General features: G+C 42.9%; 1 protein-coding gene across 1 annotated transcript in view; it reads left to right on the top strand.

Moving 5' to 3' along the window:
- WNK1 (WNK lysine deficient protein kinase 1) overlaps nt 1-20,511 on the top strand; it is a 340,445-nt gene that overhangs the window by 189,088 nt on the left and 130,846 nt on the right. Inside the window, exons 6-9 of the mRNA XM_082253649.1 lie at nt 949-1,168; nt 7,595-7,922; nt 10,309-10,463; nt 18,947-19,204. Of these exons, the coding sequence (XP_082109775.1) occupies nt 949-1,168; nt 7,595-7,922; nt 10,309-10,463; nt 18,947-19,204 (961 nt within the window). The remainder of the gene's footprint in view (nt 1-948; nt 1,169-7,594; nt 7,923-10,308; nt 10,464-18,946; nt 19,205-20,511) is intronic.

Raw genomic sequence — 20,511 nt, 5'->3', positions numbered from 1 at the left:
TTTCCCCACTCTTCCTGTCTTAATGAAACAGGAAGTACAATAAGGTTCTTCTCAAAATTAGGGGAAATCCCACCTCTGACAGTTGTCACCAGAACAAGTGTCCCCATTGGAAACTATGCATTGTTCTTGTGCTAGTAACTGTCATGAAAATTTGCATTCTCTCTGGGTGACCATGGACCACAGGACAAAAAACTGAAGTTGACTAGGGGACACAGACAGCAATAAAAACCTGACAAGTCTCTAACCCTTTCCCATTCTAGCAGTTTTAAACTAAAGAATTAAGTTTTGTCTGTAGTTATACTTAGTGTTACTAAACCCAGGACCCTGCATGCATCTGTATCTAGTCGTACACAGAATATGGAAATGCAATTATTTCAGTAACTATGAACTGCTAAACACCTTTTCTAATCAGCAGTATATAGCAGTCTTGTGGCTTCTATCACTGTCCAGCTAAGCACTGGTTAAAGCTTGTAGGAGAAGTTTTTATTCTTCTCTGACTGTCCTACGAGGCTGTATGACACCAAACTGAGCATGACCATACAATCAGCAGATGGATTGGGAACAGTAAAAGAAGGGGGGGGGGGGTGAGAGAAGACAGGATCAAAGAGCCATTTTACACAATATAGCGGATAAACCCTTAGGCTCCACAGTGAGTATACCAAGCATGCTTGTTACTGCATATACAGACTGATTTTACTGTTGTGGGTTTAGTAACACTTCAAATTTTTCACAATTACCTACTACTTGTTACTTTATATCACACTGTGTCAGAGAATTTGCCAGTGAACAGCAGTGTGGCATTTTATTTTGTACTTGCAGTAAGTGCATCTTGAGCAAACGCTTTACATCTCTGCCATTTTATTATCTGTCACATTGAAAAGCATCAGTGTGTGGTTCACTCATGTTTGCACTCTGATCTTCCTGAAGATGTTGATTTTGTTTGGTTAGGTATGCCATTAAAGACCTGCTGAACCATGCCTTCTTCCAAGAGGAGACTGGCGTGCGAGTGGAACTGGCAGAAGAGGATGATGGAGAAAAGATAGCCATTAAGCTGTGGTTGCGTATTGAAGATATCAAGAAATTAAAAGGCAAATACAAGGATAACGAAGCCATAGAATTTTCTTTTGACTTGGAGAAGGACGTCCCCGATGATGTAGCTCAAGAAATGGTGAGCTTTCCTCAATTTCCGTCCCATTAACCATACACTACTCAAAAGGGTATCCCTGTGAAGTCATCGCATATCAAGTCATTTCTTTTTAACTGTTAAAATTATTGTAAACCAACCCATTCAGTTTAAAATGGGAATGAAAAGAAAAAAATTTGTGTTTTAGATATGAAAAAAAAAAAATGTATAAATGCTTTTTTATTCCTTTTTTTATAAGTGATCCCATTCCCTCTCTTCCTAACTGCAGAAATGCTGGGGGGAGGAGAAACAAAAGCATGCTGAGCTTCCCAATGAATGGCTATGCAGGGTGGGGGCATGTCAGGACAAGGACTGGTTTCCTGTTGTCCAACAGGCGCTCATCTCTCAGGACTTGTATGCAAGTGCTTGGCCTGATGGTCTCCACCTTCGAGGCGGTTCAGTTTTGAAAAGTTCCATACTAAACCTCTGCAAAGAGAGATTCTTTCCAAGTGGGACAAGAATCCACAGGTAGAAGTAATTCAGGTCATCCTTGTGACCCAGACTGACCTCGCCAGTCTTGTTACGCAGATCTGGTACGGCTGATTGCCTTTGTCCTTTGGCGACTCCCTCTCAGGGAGAACCTGTTGGCCCAAGGGCCGATCTTCCATCCTGCTTTACAGTTGCTGGCTTGAATGGCTTGGCTGTTTGAAAGCCAGGTGATGAAGGATAGTGGGTTGTCTTTCTCTGTGATTCCCATGTTATTGAAGACTAGAAAATCTACCACCTAGAAAGATTTACCATCACGTCTGGTAGTGGTATATTGCGTGGTGTGAGTCTCTGGGGGTTTTCTCCCCGTTCCCTTTTGGTGTTTCGAATTTTGGCGTTCCTCCAAATAGGTGTGAAACAGCGCCTGGCTTTGGGTACCATCAGTCGGAACGGTGTTGGCCCAGGTGTTGGCATTGTTGCGCCAGCGGGGTGTTGCCGTACTGGAGTACCTGGATGATCTTCTGCGAACAGAGTCTCCATCTGCTCTGACGGACAACCGGAAGATTACGGTGCGGACTCTGCAGGAGTTTGGTTGGAAATTAAATTTCCAGGTGTTCTCTGGTTCTGTCCACCAAGTTGGACTATCTGGGTCTGTTCTGAACTCGGCCTCAGCCAGGGAGATCCTTCCTTTCATGGGACGAGTTCCAAAATCAGCCCACGTGAGTAAGTCTTCTGCTGTACTGGAAGGTGGTTTCCACGGAAGCCAGCCTGTCCGAGTTGGGTGGCGTTTTTGGGCACAGATTGTGCTTGTGGGGGGGGGGGGGGGGGTCTGGACTCTGGAAGAATCCAATCGATATACTGGACATCTCCTCTTGAGGTGTTTTTGTCAGTTGTGTCCCTGGTAGGGAACTCCTGAGTTGGTTCTGTTGGCACCTCGTCTCATCAGAAAGGTGCTTGGTTTTGTGGCATGAGATCCTCTGGCCGACACCACAGATGCACTCGTGGCTCTTTTGGGGCCGGTATCGTCTGATATACAGTTTTCCTCTTCTAGAACTTCTGCCAAGACTCTTGTGTAGGCTCCAGGCAGAAGGGATTACGGCCATCCTAGTGGCTCCAGACTGGGCCTCACCAGTCTTGGTTCACAGATCTGATTCGGTTGGTCGTCGACGCTCCTTGGACACTTCCTCTTAGAGGAGATCTGTTGGCTCAAGGGCCAATCTTCCATCTTGCCTTAAAGTCACTGGCTTTAACCACTTGGCTGTCCGAAGCCAGGTACTGAAATCAGTGATTCCCACGCTGCTGCTGGCTAGAAAATATATTTCTAGGTAGATTACCATTGCGTAAGAAGTACAGACTTTGGGGATGTAAATCTCTTGGGGTTCACCCTTGCTCCTTTTTGGTGATTCGGACTTTGGCTTCTTCCAACGAGGTGTTGAACAGCGTCTGGCCTTGGGTATCATCAAGGGCCAGGTTCAGCCATGGTGATTTGCTTTTATCGTCCTTTGGCTACGCTTCTGTGGTTCGCACCTTTGTTCAGGGGGTTTGCCACTTGGCTTGCCCAGTGCGGTCTCTATTGTCCTTGTGGGATCCCAACTTAGTGCTGTTGGTTCTTCTGTAACAGTCGTTGGAAAATATTTGTGAGGTTCCTCTGCTTACATTGTCCCAGAAGGTAGCCTTTTTGGTGGCTTTTTCTTCTGCATGTGTCGGAGATGGCAGCTTGTCTTGTCGTTAACCTTACTTGGTGGTTCACGGAGATAAAGTGGTGCTTCGCCCCTGCCAGTCATTCCTTCCTAAGGTCGTCTCTGGTTTCCATAAATTTAAATTAAGACATTTTGTTGCTTTCCTTGTGTCCTAAGCCTAAGCACCCTAAAGAGATTGCCCAAACCACAGCCAAAGAAAGTAAGGCAATTAGGGTGTACCTGGCGGCAACTGAGTCGTTCCGTAAATCGTATTCCCGGTTTGTCCTTATAGATGGACCCCGTAAGTGGCTGGTCGCGTATGCTGCGACCATTTCCTGATGGATCAGGCAGACAGTGGTGCAGGCCTGTTCCATCAAGGGTTAGGATCCTCCTTTTCACTGTTAAAGCGCATTCTACGTAGCTCTTGGGCCTTCCATCATCAGGCGTCAGTGGTCCAGGTTTGCAAGACGGCCACCTGCTCGTCCGTGCACACTTTAGCCAAGTTTTATAAGGTGGATGTGTTTGCGCCTGCGGATGCTTCCTTAGGCCACAAGGTTCTGCAGGCCGCTGTTTGAGAGGATTAGTCCTCTTTTGTACTTTTGTCAGGTGAGCTCCAGTTGTTCCTGATTAAGCTCCAAAAAAAGTAATGCCTGCCTCCAAAAAATGCCCGATAAATGCCTGCAACAAAAACGCCCAGGTGGAGCGGAGCCCCATCCCTGTGCTACTAAAAATTCTAAGAAAAATTATCTTTTTTTCTGGTTCTGGACATGCTACAGAGTTGAAACTTCGAAGGTACACTTTTTAGACCCCACAGACACTAAATCCAAAGAAATCTCATTTTTTTTTTCCAATAATTTTTTCAATAATTGTCTCTCTATCAAAAACGACAATTTTAAGAACTTTTTTTGGTGTGATTGAGCATGACCCAGAACCATCATATTCTGTTTGGCCAAATACAAAGTCGTCTATCGTACAAGTCGCGCTGAATTCGCGCAAAGTCGCGCTAACAAGTCGCCCCTTATGAGACGACTTTCTGGTCGCGGCAGTGTGAATGGGGTCTTAGGTTTACACTATGCTGATATCATGTATATATTTGAGTTTTTAGTGCAGCAATTTTTCTTTTAAAAATAGTATATGCAAAAAAAAAAAAAAAAAAAAAATTTGCTATTTATCTTATGGTATTGGCAGTTGATACTTTTGAAATGTGCAAAATAACAATGATGGGAGCTCTGCGCAGGTCAGTAATTTAAAAGAAAATATGTCCATCTTGAAATGTTATGCTGGCCATACACTATATGAAAAATAATTTAAACTCCTTTTCGAAAAAGGAAAACCCGGTCTTGAGAGCCGGCGCTCGTGCTATCATGTAATGACCGATAAATTGTTTAATGGACATAAATTAATCAGTTTTAACACATTTAACCTTTCAATTTATTGTTCTTTTAGCAGAAAATTTCCAAACTTGTCCTTCGTGTTATTTTTGGCTCAAAAACATCACACATTACCGATTTGTGCCCTTTAACTGGCCGAAAAATGAACGAACTGTCGAAATGACCGAATTTTGGCCAATTTCTTTTGTTTTGAATTGCATATGGCCACTAGAATTCTCTTAGCTCAGGAATGTAACTAAAACATAATTTGAAAAATTGCATTATTCTGTGAAGGAAGGAACGTTGGAGTGTTTTTCACAGAACAGTCATGATTTATTTAAAAATCGATTAAACAACTTAAACAGCAGTAAAATAAAACTGGATTTTTGTCTTACCGTAAAATTCCTTTTTCTGATGTTCATTTAGGGACACAGCTCCAGATCTTCTTGACCAATGGGTTTATGCTGACCCTACAGGAGTAAGACACAAGGCGGAAAAAGATTTGACTACACCTATAGGGCAGTCCCAGGGGGTATACTCCCACTTCCCGCTATAGGACTTCAGTTTTGTAACGAGCAGTGTCAGAAGAACATAAAATGCAACTCAATTAAAGGGGTGGGTGCTGTGTCCGGCAATGAACATCAGAGAAAAGGATTTTACAGTAAGACAAAAATTCAGTTTTCTCTTTCGTTCATTGACGGTCATAGCTCCAGATCTTCTTGACTGATGGGACATCCCAAAGCAGTGTCAATATGAGGGGTGGGAAGAACACAGAACATACTCCCCAAAGGCTAAACATAGCCAACCAGGGAAAACAGGAGCTCAACCAGGAACAACTGGAGCTCACCTGCAAATACACCCTTCTACAGATGCCAACACATCCACCTTAAAATTTTTTGTGCAAGTGTGTATATTCCAGGGTTGGCAGGGGGACTACCTCAGTCAGCAGGAGTTGGATCAGGAAAAATGGTGCTTAGTGCCTCCTGGGCCTTCCTGCACCAGGCGTCAGTGGTCCACACGGAGGTGTTTTAACAACGATGTCTCCGGTGGGGGACTCCCAATGTGGACCTGTTGGCCTCTCGTCTCAACCGGAAGGTTCTGAGGTTCCAACGCCACAGACACTCTGGTGGCCCCTTGGGGCCAGTATAGTTCAATGTATGCCTTTCCTCCACTAAAACTTCTGCTAAGGCTTTGGAGCAGAATCGAGGCATAAGGGATTCCAGTCATTCTGGCGGGTCCAGACTGGCCTCGCCAGTCTTGGTACGCAGATCTAGTAAGACTGGTCGCCAACGTCCCTTGGAGACTCCCTCTCAGAAGATCTTTTGGCTCAAGGACCGATCTTCCATCCTGCTTTACGGTCGCTGGCTTTAACGGCTTTGCTATTGAAAGTCAGGTGCTGAAGGACAGAGAGTTGTTGGAATCTGTAATTCCTACGCTGTTGAAAGCTAGAGAATCTACTTTTAGGAAGATTTATCATTGAGTTTGGAAGGCGTACATTACTTGGTTTGAATCTCCAGGGGTTTCCCCCATTCCTTTTTGGTGTCTCGTCTTTTGAAATTTCTCCAAAGAGGTGTAGATCAGCGTTTGGCCCTGGGCATCATCAAGGCCAGATTTCTGCCTTGGCTATTTTCTTCCAACTCCCGTTGGCCACAAATTCTTTGGTTCACACTTTTGTTCAGGGGGTATGCCACTTGGCTCCGCCCGTAAGGTCTCCGTTGCCTCCGTGGGACCTCTGGTACTGACGGTTCTTCAAAAACCGACTTTTGAAAATATCTTGACACAGAAGGTGGCCTTCTTTGTGGCTATTACTTCTGCAGGTAGGGTGTCGGAGTTGGCTGCATTGTCCTGTCGATCACCTTACCTGGTGCTTCACAGGGACAAATTGGTGCTACGTCCCTGCCAGCTTTTCCTTCCTAAGGTCATTTCTGATTTGCCTTCCTTGTGTCCTGTGCATCCTAAAGAGATTGCCTTACATTCATTGGATGTGGTTCAGGCATTCCGGGTGTACCTGGCGGCTACTGAGCCATTTCACAAATCGGATTCCTTGTTTGTCCTTACGGATGGTTCTCGTAAGGGGCAGGCCGCTTCTGCTGCGACCATTTCTACGTGGATCAGACAGACGGTGGTGCAGGCCTATTCCATTAAGGGTCAGGTACCTACTTTCCTGTTTAAGGCGCATTCTACGAGGGCGCTTAGTGTCTCCTGGGCCTTCCGTCAGGCATCAGTGGTGCAAGTTTGCAAGGCGACCACTTGGTCATCTGTGCACACTTTCACAAAATTTTACTAGGTGGATGTATTCGCATTTGCGGATGCTGCTTTTGGCCGCAAGGATTTGCAGGTAGCTGTTTGAGAGGCTTCAGCCTTCTGAGGGTGTATTTATTTATTTTTTTTTGTTAGGTGAGCTGCAGTTGTTCCTGGTTAAGCTCCTGTGTTGGCTTTCTATTTCCTTTTTGGGAAGTAGGTTTATTGCTGTGATTTTTACCACCCCTCATGTTGACACTGTTTTGGGACGTCCCAAGGGTCAAAGAAGATATAGAGCTGTGTTCGTCAATGAACAAAAGGGAAAACTGTATTTTTGTCTTAACCGTAAAATCCTTTTCTCTGATGTTCGTTGACGGGCACAGCACCCACCCCTCTGAGTTGGGTTATATATTCTTCTGACACTGCTTGTTACAAAACTGAAGTCCTATAGGAGGAAGTGGGAGTATACCCCCTAGGACTGCCCTATAGGCGTAGTCAATTCTTTTCCACCTAGTGTCCTACTCCTATAGAGGGCAGCTTAACCCAAGGGTCAAAGAAGATATTGAGCTGTGTCTGTCAATGAACATCACAGAAAAGGATTTTACGGTAAGACAAAAATCGTTTTTTTTTTCCACCCAGGAAGGCGGAGTTGGATTAAGATTTTTTTTTTCTTTTTCTCCTCCCCCTCCATGCAGGTAGAATCTGGCTACGTCTGTGAAGGCGATCACAAAACCATGGCCAAGGCGATCAAAGACAGAGTGGCGCTGATTAAACGTAAACGAGAGCAGCGCCAACAGGTGCGAGAAGAGCAGGAGAAGAGGAAGCAAGAGGAGATCAGCCAGCAGCAGCCTGAATCGCAGCTCCCAAGCCCACCTCAGGGCACAGGAATTTCCGCACAACCCAGCTCTGGTCCAGCCCCTGCTCCAACCAGTGTGCCAAATGCCTCTGCCAACCAGGTGGAGCCAGAGGAGCCCGAAGCTGATCAGCATCTGCAGTACCAGCAGCCTAGCATATCGGTGACATGTGAGTGGTTAATTGGTTGTACTTCAAGTGAAGTGCCACTGCATATTTTCAAAAAGTTTCATATTATGGGTCAGTTAGCGGATAGTTTGTAAATGTGCTGCCTGTCTTGCATTGTTTGTGTCGTAAAGGATGTTGAAATATGTTAAGTGATTGAGACAATTTTTTTTTATGCACTACATTTTTAACAATGAACTATTAAATTATTAAAACACTCTACTCTGATTTATTTTCACTTCAATAGGGCTTGATTCCTTGGATCTAAGAACTGCATAGGAGTGCCCAGTTTGGCTAGTGAGGCACTTTGAGTGGGGGAGGGCCGTAGACAGGGCTTAGCTAAGTAGTTAATAAAGTCTGACCCATAGTAAACTAGGTAAACTAATTTCAGAGAAAGTCTGTCTTAGAAAATTAAAAGGTTTGAATGATTGGGTTTTGAATGATTGAAATGTCTGACCTGTTTATTACAATGTCTTATTGTCAGGGGCAGCATGGCATGCAACGCACTATACCAATGGTCGCCAACCTTTTGATGAATTTTACATGCCTTAAAGAAACAATGCTCGGGCTCTCTGCCCCCATCCCATTGGATCACACTGCTTCATTATACACACAATGCCCTGACTCTCTACTCTCCCCAAAGTATTGATTGTCAGTGTGCTTTGAGAACAGCACTGGAAACAACATTGGGCTGTAAATATCCGCCACAATGTTGATTTTCTACAGAACCCCTGGGTACTAACAATTTTTGTCATGGACCATTAGTGGTCCACAGACCACTGGTTGGCGACTGCTGCACTATACAGAATAAATGTAGGGTCTTCTATGCAAATCAGAAAGTTATAGTTGAGCTCTAGGCATATATTAAAAAACACCAGTGAATGCAATTTTTATGTGTTTTATAAATGTCTGTCAATTTGAATTTAAGTTGATTTTAGCTTCCTGTGGGTCCTTACACAGAAGCAGTTAGACTAGGCAAGAGAGATGTAGCACTTGGAACTAGTGAAGTGTGCTGACAGGAGGAGAGAGCAGAGAGATGAACATCAATCTGTTGCTGCTCCATCACTGTCCAGACGCAAACAGGGCGATAACTAGGCTGTATTGCTTTAATGTGGAAGCTCAGCCTAAAACTAAAAATCTCATAACCTACTTGCATCCACAATCGAAGACTAACCTAATCTAGCCCTGTAAAGCAAAAATTGCTATACATGCCTTTTCTGAAGCCAATCTGGTCTGGACACCAGCAGCGGAAGCACTGCACAGGAAACAATCTACGTTAATTTTAACGAACAGCAATACAAATTCTTTGACCAGTAAAACATCTCTTGTGTATGTATTTTTACTCTATAGGCTCATGTGATTTTTGCATGTCTGAATGTGGTGTTCGAGAAGTGCTTAAGAACCAGTTTACAACAGAACATGGTGTGGGAAAGGCGAGTTTCCCAAGGAGTGAAGATACTTTGTGGACTTATCTTTTTTACTCACAGCTGAACGTTTTACAGAGTGCTGTGAAGTATATCCATCACTGCGCTCTCCTGGTGCTCTGACAGGAGAGACAGTCTTTTCACACAGCATGTCTGCCCACCCTGCCGCTCTGCTGTTCATTTACAGAAGGCTTTGTATTCTGTGAATAGGTTCACATAATATAAAGTGCTCTGTGATTGGCCAGGTTGAGAGGGAGAGGTGCGGCGCAGTGACTGCATGTAACTGCAGCTGGTCCATAAGGTGCAACTTTGGCGCTCTAAAAGTATTAGCAATAGCTGTACTTCCAGTGCCCAGTAAAAATCTCCATTCTAATTTAGAGATACATCTACGAGGTGGCATGCACCTCGACAAACGTAACCCCTAGTAATCCAGCACATTTTACAAAGTGGCTGAATTGGTGAAACTCCTCTTTAAGAACTGGGTGTAGGGCAGTGAGAAGATGGAACTGTATTATTTCACAATCTAGAAGAGATCTTTTGTACTGCTTTAGTGCTGGTGCACACTTGTGCGCTGCAGATTCTGTACGCATTCTGCACCGCATCCAAATTGCACCCCGTTAATGCAAACCTCTGCAGGTGTGTATATTAACTTCACTCTGAAATCCGTTTACGGAGCACAAAAGAGAAGAGAAAAGGGTGCGGCAAAATAAAAAAGGGTCCTGCATGATTTTTCTGCAGATTCGGTGCGGTTTGAGCCATACAGAATAATGTGCACAATGTGGTGTGATTCCTGTTGAAAATCACATGGGTTTCCCACACCTTATAGTGTGAACTAGCACTTAAAGATCTGTTTTTGTGTAGTTATCTTCTGCCATAGGTTTGTTAAAATTGTTTCGCCAGCTCACTTGTGCATCTGTGGTCTTCTCTTGCACTCTGACTTCTCTGCTCTGTCATGTTCTTTCTTACAGCAGATGGAATGATAGACAGCGGGCAAGGCTCCTCCGTGTACACAGAGTCTCGAGTGGGCAGTCAGCAAACTATTTCCTATAGCTCCCAACAGGATCCTATCCTCCCTCCTGGTACCATATCTGGATATAGCACTTCAGCTCAGCCAGGGGTTGGGGTAAGGAAGCATTAATATGTCTTTGTCCATAATAGCCTTATTGTTAGTAATGAAGAACCCTTCAGTGGCTGAGGCACAATAAACCCCAGCAGTCTAGAGCAAAATGTTCTCATGGAATGGAAAGCTTTGTGACTTAGAATAAAATGAAATTCCCTAAATACACACTGTATCTCGAGAATATGAACATTGCTGTGTGTTTCTCAATATATTGTAAATCTGCCCTAGTCTACTCCCTCACTAACCACATTTTCAAAAGTAACTTTTTGGAACTTTGTTGACTATTCTAAAAGCATAAGAAATATTAAGTATATTGGAAATGGGTTAGAGCATGTTTAATTTCCAGAGACCTAATTTTAAAGCGCTTATCTGGACAAAATTAAAACCTGCGCAAACCCTTTTCCCAGCTTTAAAAACTGTAATTACATTAAAAATTGTGGTGAGAGGGGGAATATTCTGTAGTTCAGCATAGGAAAACTGGGCTGGGCTGACAACACTGCTTGGAATTTCAGCTCAGCAGAGGCAGCATTGTCTTCTTGTTGCCTAAAGTTAGAAAATCACTAGACTACTAGCAGACTAGTTTTGTGTTTTTTTTTATTTATTTTTTTTTTTTTTGTACTGCAGTGTTTCTAAAGAGGCAAGACATACTTTAATTTTTACTGCTCATATTCTACTGCGCTTTTAAGGATGTTTGTTTTTTTTTTTTTTTTTTTTTGTTTTTCATTTTATTTATTTTATATATAGATAGATAGATATAGATAAAGATATATAGATAGATATAGATAGATAGATATAGATAGATATAGATAGATATATAGATATAGATAGATATATAGATATAGATAGATATACATATACATACAGTGGATATAAAAAGTCTACACTGTTAAAATGTCAGGTTTCTGTGATGTAAAAAAATGAGACCAAACTTTTACCACCTTTTTAATGTGACCTATAAAACTGTACAACTCAGTTGAAAAACAAAGTGAAATCTTTTTTGGGGGGTTCGAGTAAAAACAAAAAAAACTAAAATATTGTGGTTGCATAAGTATGCACACCCTCTTATAACTGGGGATGAAGCTTCAGAATTAGGCAATCACATTCAAACTCATGTTAAATAGGAGTCAGTACACACCTGCCATCATTTAAAGGTGCCTCTGATTAACCCCAAATAAAGTTAAGCTGTTCTAGTAGGTCTTTCCTGACATTTACTTAGTCCATCCTACAGCAAAAGCCATGGTCCGCAGAGAAGCTTCCAAAGCATCAGAGGGATCTCATTGTTAAAAGGTATCAGTCAGGAGAAGGGTACAAAAGAATTTCCAAGGCATTAGATATACCATGGAACACAGTGAAGACAGTTATCATCAAGTGGAGAAAATATGGCACAAAAGTGACATTACCAAGAACTGGACTTCCCTCCAAAATTGATGAAAAGACGAGAAGAAAACTGGTCAGGGAGGCTGCCAAAAGGCCTACAGCAACATTAAAGGAGCTGCAGGAATATCTGGCAAGTACTGGCTGTGTGGTACATGTGATAACGATCTCCCATATTCTTATGTCTGGGCTATGGGGTAGAGTGGCAAGATGGAAGCACTTTCTTACCAAGAAAAACATCCAAGCCTGGCTACATTTTGCAAAAACATCTGATGTCTCCCTAAAGTATGAGGGAAAATGTGTTATGGTCTGATGAAACCAAGGTTGAACTTTTTGGCCATAATTTCAAAACCTATGTTTGGCCCAAAAACAACACAGCACTTCACCATAAGAACAGCATACACACACTGAAGCATGGTGGAGGCAGCAGCATCATGCTTTGGCGCTGTTTTTCTTCCGCTAGAACAGGGGACTTGGTCAAGGTAGAGGGAATTATGAACAGTTCAAAATACCAGTCAATATTGGCACAACTTTCAGGCTTCTGCTAGAAAGCTAAACATGAAGAGGAACTTCATCTTTTAGCATGACAAAGACCTAAAGCATACATCCAAATCAACAAAGGAATGGCTTCACCTGAAGAAGATTGTTTTAGAATGGCCCAGCCCTCAATCCGATTAAAAATCTGTGGGGTGATCTGAAGAGTGCTGTGCACAGGAGATGCCCTTGCAATCTGACAGATTTGGAGTGTTTTTTGCAAAGAGTGGGCTAATGTTGCCAGGTCAGGATGTGCCATGCTTGATAGGCTCATACCCAAAAAGACTGAGTGCTGTAAAAAAATCGAAAGGTGTTTCAACAAAGTATTAGTTTAAGGGTGTGCACACTTTTATGCAACCATATTTTATTTTGTTTATTTTTACTTTCCTCACCCTAAAATATTTGTTTGTTTGTTCAACTGAGTTGTACAGTTTATAGGTCACATTAAAGGTGGAAAAGGTTCTGAAATGATTTACCTTTGTCTCATTTTTTTACATCACAGAAACCTGACATTTTAACAGGGGTGTGTAGACTTTTTTATATTCACTGTACTTGGTGAGAGCTATAGGCATGTTTCTGTTGAGAAAGGTCCGCTTATCTTCATGTTTTACTCTGTTTGTTGTAAAATGTTGCATGATAATTATGCATCCAGTTACCAGCCTGGTTGATTTTTATCCTAATAGCTCTTAGGAACCCCCCAATACCATATATGCATGTATCCTGTCCCATTACTTATATTTTATTCAGTTTTACATTGGTTTCACAAACGATATACAATACGTACATGCCACTGCACAGAAGCACAACTATGTAAATCCTTTCCACAGGTTTGCTTTTCCTATTAATTGTCTAAATAAAAATAACAATCTAATCAACACCGTTTAAACCATTCTTTAAATTAATTTATTTCTAATTGTTTTCAGTTAACACTGTTTTTTTTGAGGCCGAAGCTTGTCCGTAAGCTACACAAACTGATTTTTCTTTGCTTCCTCGTCTGTGACACGAGAGGCATGTGGAATTCAGGTGATACTTTTGTTTGTGAAGGTTGCAATGCGCTGTACTTCATTTAATCCTTAAATAATGTAGAGCAGTCAAACATTTTCATTTTTGATACTCAGAATCAGGTGGCTACTGTCCTCACAGACCAGATCTAGCAGGATTTCATTGTAATTTTTTTCTACTAGTCATACTTCTTTTTTGATTGTACTCTGACTGTAGGATAAAACTTGTGTATGTATAGCAAATATCTTAATCATACAGTGGAGAAGGAGGACTTGATCTCCCAGTGACAGTGCACCCCTTGCTCTGGAGCAGGAGCCGTCATTAGCACCAGTCTCTGCATACGATTTTATCTTTTTCAGTTGTGCATGAAGCAGCATACCTAACAATTGCAAAAATATTCTGCATGTCAATATTCTTGGGAACAAAAATTACTTCAGTACTGCCATTTTTCCATGTTTGTCTACCCGAATCAGATCCCGATATATACTTGTCTTGAATGAGACGGACACAGTGGGAAGTCAAGAAGACATTGACCCAGTAGTAGTGAAAGCTGCAGGAATATTTCTCCCCAGATTACCACTATATTGAAGGCAGAGCTTCATGTAGGCTTGGCGTTGTACAGCTTGATTCTCCTCCATCTAACTTTGCCCCTTTAGGTACAAAGAAACTTGCAAAATTATTAAAAAATCCTTTTCCTGTTCATGAACAGATTGTGCAGTCTGACAGTTGGATCACTCCAGAAAGGCTTTTCACATACCCAAAATCTTTGCCGGACTCTATCAAGTTGAAAAGTGTTCACAAAAAGATGGTCAATTCTAATGATTGATCTTGCTGTCTTAGGCTGGCCATACATTATACAATTTTCTTATTCAATTTCCTTAGCTTTACCTTCATCTATGTGGTGCAAGGGCCTACCTGATTTATACAATTTAAAAGTTTTTAGATTTGACCTCCATATTATATGGTTTTGGTAAACCTGAATGAAATTTGTACAAGAAATTTGTGCAAGAAAATTGTACATTGTGTGGCTAGCCTTATTAGTAGTAAACGTCTCACAGTAGGATTGTGGATTTGAGGATGCTTCTTCTTTCAATGCTTCTGCAAGTAGAACGTTTGAGTAGCTCCTAAAGGCTGTCTTTAATCTTGCAGATTTAGCCACGCAACCTGCTTTTGCCATTTCAGCAAGTCAGACTGCAGCTAACTAGACTAGGGCAATGAACAACCAACATGATCCTGTTTTCCAGGGTTGTGCTTTAACAGAGCAATTACAACGACTTTCTCCGCTGCTTTTTTGTGTGAATGCCCTACAACACGCCATGAGACAAATTTTCTGAATGGCTCTTATGTGCAGAATCTTGTGGCTTAAAGCCTGGGCAGCATATCTGCTGAAGCTGCCTGTAAAAAGCGCCTCACAAGAATGCCTTTTCAAGGTTTGGAAAGGCACTTAATTTATCCAAGATGCCACAGGAGGGAAAGTCTTACTTCCAAAGCATCCCAAAACCTCTACCTCTGTTTAAAAAAAAAAAAAGGCCCGCAAAGCCCTCTTCTCAGTAAAGGGTTGCATTCACTCCTAAGAGTGGAAGGACCGATTTTAGTTTGCCTCTACCCTTCTGTGCATCACAGAAATCTCAGACTTGTGGGTTCAATCAGTGACTTCATAAAATAGAGTTCAGACTCTACCCCTCAATTTTTTTTATTTCCCTTCCCCCTTCAAATCAACAAAAGTTCACAGACAGTCAGGTTTGTAAAATGCTGTGAACCATCTCTTGTCCTGGGAATAGTTGTTTCAGTACCCCCACAAAGAGGTTATTTAAACCTTTTATAGAAACCTGTTCACAGTACCAAAGCCCAATGAGCGTATTCGTAGTATCCTGGACGTAAAAGTTCCCAACAGATTCCAAAATTTTCCATGGAATCTGCCCTTCCTGTTGCCGCATTGTCCTTTGGCCTATCCTCTGCTCCCTCTGTATTCACAAAGGCTCTGGCACCTCTTCTTGCTAGAACTCTGGGAACGCGTTATCTTGACGACAACCTCCTGAAGGACTCCTCCATTCTAGCTGTTGGCAAATTTTCACACGACAATTTAGATACTCCAGGCTTTAGGTTAGGTAATCATATTATAAAAGACTTTCTTCGCTGGGAGTACGTGGGTCCTGGATACATATCAAGCAAAGATTTTCTTTCCAGGAAATATTTTTTGTTCTCAGAGCCCGCTCTTGAGAGTTCAGGACAAAGAGGCATCCTGCAATGAGAATCTCCATGAAAGTTCTCGAGCCCTACCCTAGCAATACAGAAGTCTACCCTATCACTAGAAAGTGAAAAAAGATGCCTATCTTTCAGCCTGGGCAGGGGTATTCAGTCTCTCACGGTCCAAGAAACATGGTGCCGAGTGGAAGCCAAGCTCTAAACAACCGGGAGCTCAGAGCAGTTTGGTTGGCTCTGCAACACTGGACTGCCCATCTGTGTGAACACCTAATCATAGTGCAGTCACGGTGTCATTGCTGCGACTTAAATCCTCAATGAAGAGGGGCAGCAGGAGACTTGTACCCTTGAAGGAAGCAAACCAGATAGTCTCACAGACTGAAACTCAGTCCCGCAATCACTGTCATCCATATCCCAGGAGTGGAAAACTCCATGGGGGAATGGGTCCTTCACCCAAACTACACATCTGCAGTGTGTCAGAAACGGTGGTCTCGGCATGTAGACATCTGACCTACTACCTCTTTAACCACTTTCAGACGGCCTAACGTACATTTACTGCTGCAGGTCGGCTCTATTGCGCGAAATCACGTACCTGTACGTCACTTCGTGCAGTAGCCACTAGAGACGCGCGCACCGCTGGAGGCGCGATCGCGCACTGATTGGACAGAGGGGGAGCCAATCTCAGCAGGCCACCTATGATCGTTCTCGAGAGAGGCAGAACAAGAGATCTACCTATGTAAAAATGCCATAAAAGTATCCTACAGTTTGTAGACGCGATAACTTTTGTGCAAACCAATCAATATACGATTATCGGGCCCTTTTTTTTTTTTTTTTTTTTAACTAATATATGTAGCAGACTACACATTGGCCTAAATTGATGAAGAAATTCGATTTTTTTAATTTTTTTTTATTGAAAATGTTTTATAGCAGAAAGTAAAAATATATATAGTTTTTTTGAGTGCATTACCACGCCATTGTCAGTAAAGTAACGCAGTGCCGTATCACTAAAAAATGACCTGGTCATTAGGGGTGTAAAAACTTCCAGGCTGAAGTGGTTAAACAGGACCAATTATCCTCTAGTGCTGGCCTTGGATGCCTTAAAGATAGAGAGGGGTCTCGGAGTCTTTTTTTTTTTTTTTTCCTAACTTGCTCAAAACTAGATAAGGCCTTTTTGGGAAGATCTACAATTGTACCTAGAAATTCTCCTTTGCCTGGTTTGCACACAGGTACTTCAATCCCTTGATTTCTGGCCTTCTACCATTGGTCTTGTTCATAATTTGTCCATAAGCACTCTGAAAAGACAGGTCTGGCCTTGTTCATTCAAAGACCTCTGCTTTCACTCTACCTTGTAAAAAACTTTTTTTCAAGGTGCATCTCATATTGAGCCCCCATTGCAACACCTTGTGCTTCCTTGGGATCAAAACTTTGTTCTCTCTGCCCTGCAGAAACCACCATTTGAAACCATCAAATATTTTTCCTTGGATACCCTTTCCAGAAAAGTATATATTTTTTTGTTTGCTATTACGTCTCAGGCATGTCTACGTTGGTGGCTTTCTCCTGTAAGGAGCCGTTTCTCATACTTCACAAAGACAAGGTTGTCTCCTTTCTTTGCAAGGTTTTATCCGTCTTCAACACCTATAAGGACATCACATCTTTATACACTGCTCTGAAGCATCCAAAGAAAATCTCTTCATTCTCTGGACGTAGTCAGAGCTAATAGTCCTCTTCTTTCTCTCCCGCTCCAAAAAAAAAAAAAAAAAAAAAAAGAGTTTCAGGACTTTTACCCTTGTTCATGGTTCTGAAACTCTACAATGTGTGTCCAATATTGGACCTCAAGGGTGGATGTTCAGGCCTCGGCAGAGCTTTTGGTTGCAAGGTATTTCAGGGATGCTTTCTTAATTTTGGGTACTTAAACCCTTTTGGGTATAGCCTGTGAGCTGTTCTGTTGCTTTGTTGCGTTTTTTTGTTATTTTTTTTTGCCCTCCCCTCATTGCCATTGCTTTGGGACATCTGTTGTCTCTGGGTCTTCCCAATTTTTCGCCAATGTCCAATCCCTTTAAGGTACCTGCCTATAACCCAGTAATTTCTGAATATGCCTATGGCATGTACTGTATTCAAGAAATTCCTTACCTGTGAAAGAGATTTTGCACACAAGTCAATTACATTTTTTGGAATCCTGCACTTTAAGACAAGGAAGTGCTTGACAGTGTACATTTGTTTCTTGGCCCAGTGTAGGTCTGAATCTCAAAATCTAGCTCTGAACAGGTCATGTATTGGGATACCTCTGTTTTGTTGTGACTTAAGGTTGTATTCCAACAAAATCACTACCTTTCGTAGCGTGAAATGCCACATAACCCAGTATGAGTGAAAAGACCAAGGAGTATTTTACTGTAAGAGGGTACAGTAGTGTTGCTGTATAATAGAATAGACGCTTGCACCAACCCCTAGAGCAGTGTTTCTCAACTCCGGTCCTCAGGGAACAATAAGGGCTCTTTTTCACACAGGCGGACCGTTCAGATCCGCCTGTCCGTTTTTTTGGCAGATCTTAACGGTCCCCCCATGCATCTCGATGGGGCATCGGATGTCAGCGGAGACATGTCCGCTGACATCCGATCCGTCAAATCTGGACGGATGGAAACCCTATTTTCCATCCATCCAGCGCATCGGATGGGATCGGATGAGAACAGATCGACGGTCCGTTCCCATCCGATTCCCCCATAGACATCTATGGGGCTGTGACAGCTGTGTCTCCGCACACAGTGCGGAGAACAGCTGTCATTCTACTGCTCAGCGGGGGATCGGCGGATCGATCCCCCGCTGAGAAAAGCGGAGTCCGTTTGACGGACACACTGTGTGAAAGGAGCCTAACAGGCCAGATTTTAAGTATTACTTTGGGGAGATGCAGACTAGAATACTCCAATCACCGAGCAGCAACTGATATCACCTGTGATGTATTTCAGTTCTCTTGCAATCCTGGCCTGTTGGTGTGCCCTGAGGTCCAGAGTTGAGAAACACTGCTCTAGAGGGTGTAACTTTTTCTTTGAAGGGGGATTATGCAACAAATGGAGCTTATGTTTTATTACTTCTACCTTTCTTTATTACATTTCTTCTTTGCCAAATAAACCAACTCACTCATAGTCTTTAACTGTCAATTATTTAACTAAATGTAACCCATGTTCGTACCATAAACTCACAAACCATCTTTCATTAACCATAAACAAAATCCTCAATGCTTATGAGTCATCTGCCTTCCCATTGCCACTTCATGATTCTAAGCGTCATTACATTCACACTTGTTTGTCATGATTTTTTTTCCCCCTTTTTGTTAATTTATTTATTTTTTTTTCTTCCATATTGTTTGTTCTTTCCCATAGCCCCGCCGAGGTCGTAGCATGTCAGTCTGCGTCCCCATCCTCCCTCCTCCTACTCTTCTTCTGCCTAAATTTCCTCCCAGCGCTCCCTGCACCCCTCCCCATATCCTGTCTGCCCCTGCCTCTCCATTGTGGACACCCCCTGAAGAATCCTTTGCTGAAAAACTTTCCAAGGCTCTTGAGTGTGTCTTGCCTATGCACGCCACAAGCCCTCGCAAACACCAGCGGCGCTGCAGCCTGCCCACCCTCTGTTCCAGCCCTGTATGTGATCCTGTGCACCCTCGCATGGCAGATAAGTTGCCATTAAATACATGTGGCTGGGTATGACATTCACATTGACCTTCAGAGCTGGATTGGTAAAATGTATTGCAAAACCTAAGTTGGATCTATGGCCAGCTTAAGTTTTGCAATACATTTTACTGTCTTCATTGCTCAGTTCTAGAAATTGTTAGCTTTAAAATGCAGATATTGATTGAAGGCTCACCCTCCACGCAGCAGCCTTCCCTCTTATTCTATCATCCTACTAGAGACTGCACTAGGTCTCCTCTAGTGGAAAAGGAGACTGCTATTTTGCTGTTGCTTTCTAAATTTAGTAACTGCACTTAATTCTTTATTGTTAGCTGCAAATATAGTTTGCCTTCTTTCTTTAAAGAATAGTTCAGTGCTTTTTTTCCTCCTGGTTTTGCCTATACATTGGGGCTCATGCACACAGGACATTTATTCAACTCTCCTAGGAGCCAGCAGCATGTTTTGTTAAAAAAAAAAAATGCCTGACGTTTGTAAGTGTCTAAAGCTTTTAGGAGCTTTTACAGACCTCAAGCTCTTGGGTATTCATTTTTATGGCCAGAATAAATGATTTATTCTGGCCATTAAAATGAATTCATGCTCAAGTGCTAAATGCGCCTAGTGTTTAGGCACTTTTAGCAGTATTCAGTGTTTTTTCTGCATTAACTCCTGGACGCACTCTGCCACTAAATGCTGTTAACAGCCTATGTGCGCACGGACACACAGGCTAACATGCAGGGGAGTTTGAAGGCAGGAAAAAATTCCAGATGCCCATAGGAGGTTCCAGACTGTAAAAGAGGGAAGCGCACGTGGACCTCGGGTAATATCGCTTTATTATGGGACAAACAATACGATTAAATCACACTCACATTTCCATCCTTGACATGCACAAGCACTTCGGCATGTCAACAGAAGCTCCTCGCTCCTCCCGTCCCTCCTCCGGTCTCCTCTCTCGCGGCTGCTGCCAATATGAGCCCGCTCTCTATCACTTCCTGCTCGCGGCTCCCCCGGCGGGTCACTACATGCTGGTACTAGTGCGCCTGCGTATCAGTCCACCGTCACACACCGCTGGAAGGGTTAGCCTAAGCCTCGGCCGAAGCTATACTTATATAGGTTGTCCGTGGCAACCAGCAGAAGCAGCATACCCCTGTGGATCCCTCCACTCCAAAGCCCCACACAGTGTATAGCTTCGGCCGAGGCTTAGGCTAACCCTTCCAGCGGTGTGTGACGGTGGACTGATGCGCAGGCGCACTAGTACCAGCACGTAGTGACCCGGCGGGGGA

Source organism: Pelophylax lessonae, assembly GCF_965119305.1.
Source record: "Pelophylax lessonae genome assembly, chromosome: 4".
Taxonomy (NCBI): Eukaryota; Metazoa; Chordata; class Amphibia; order Anura; family Ranidae; genus Pelophylax; species Pelophylax lessonae.
Note: the sequence above shows the minus strand (reverse complement) of the source record. Positions and strands in the feature narration are given on the sequence as shown.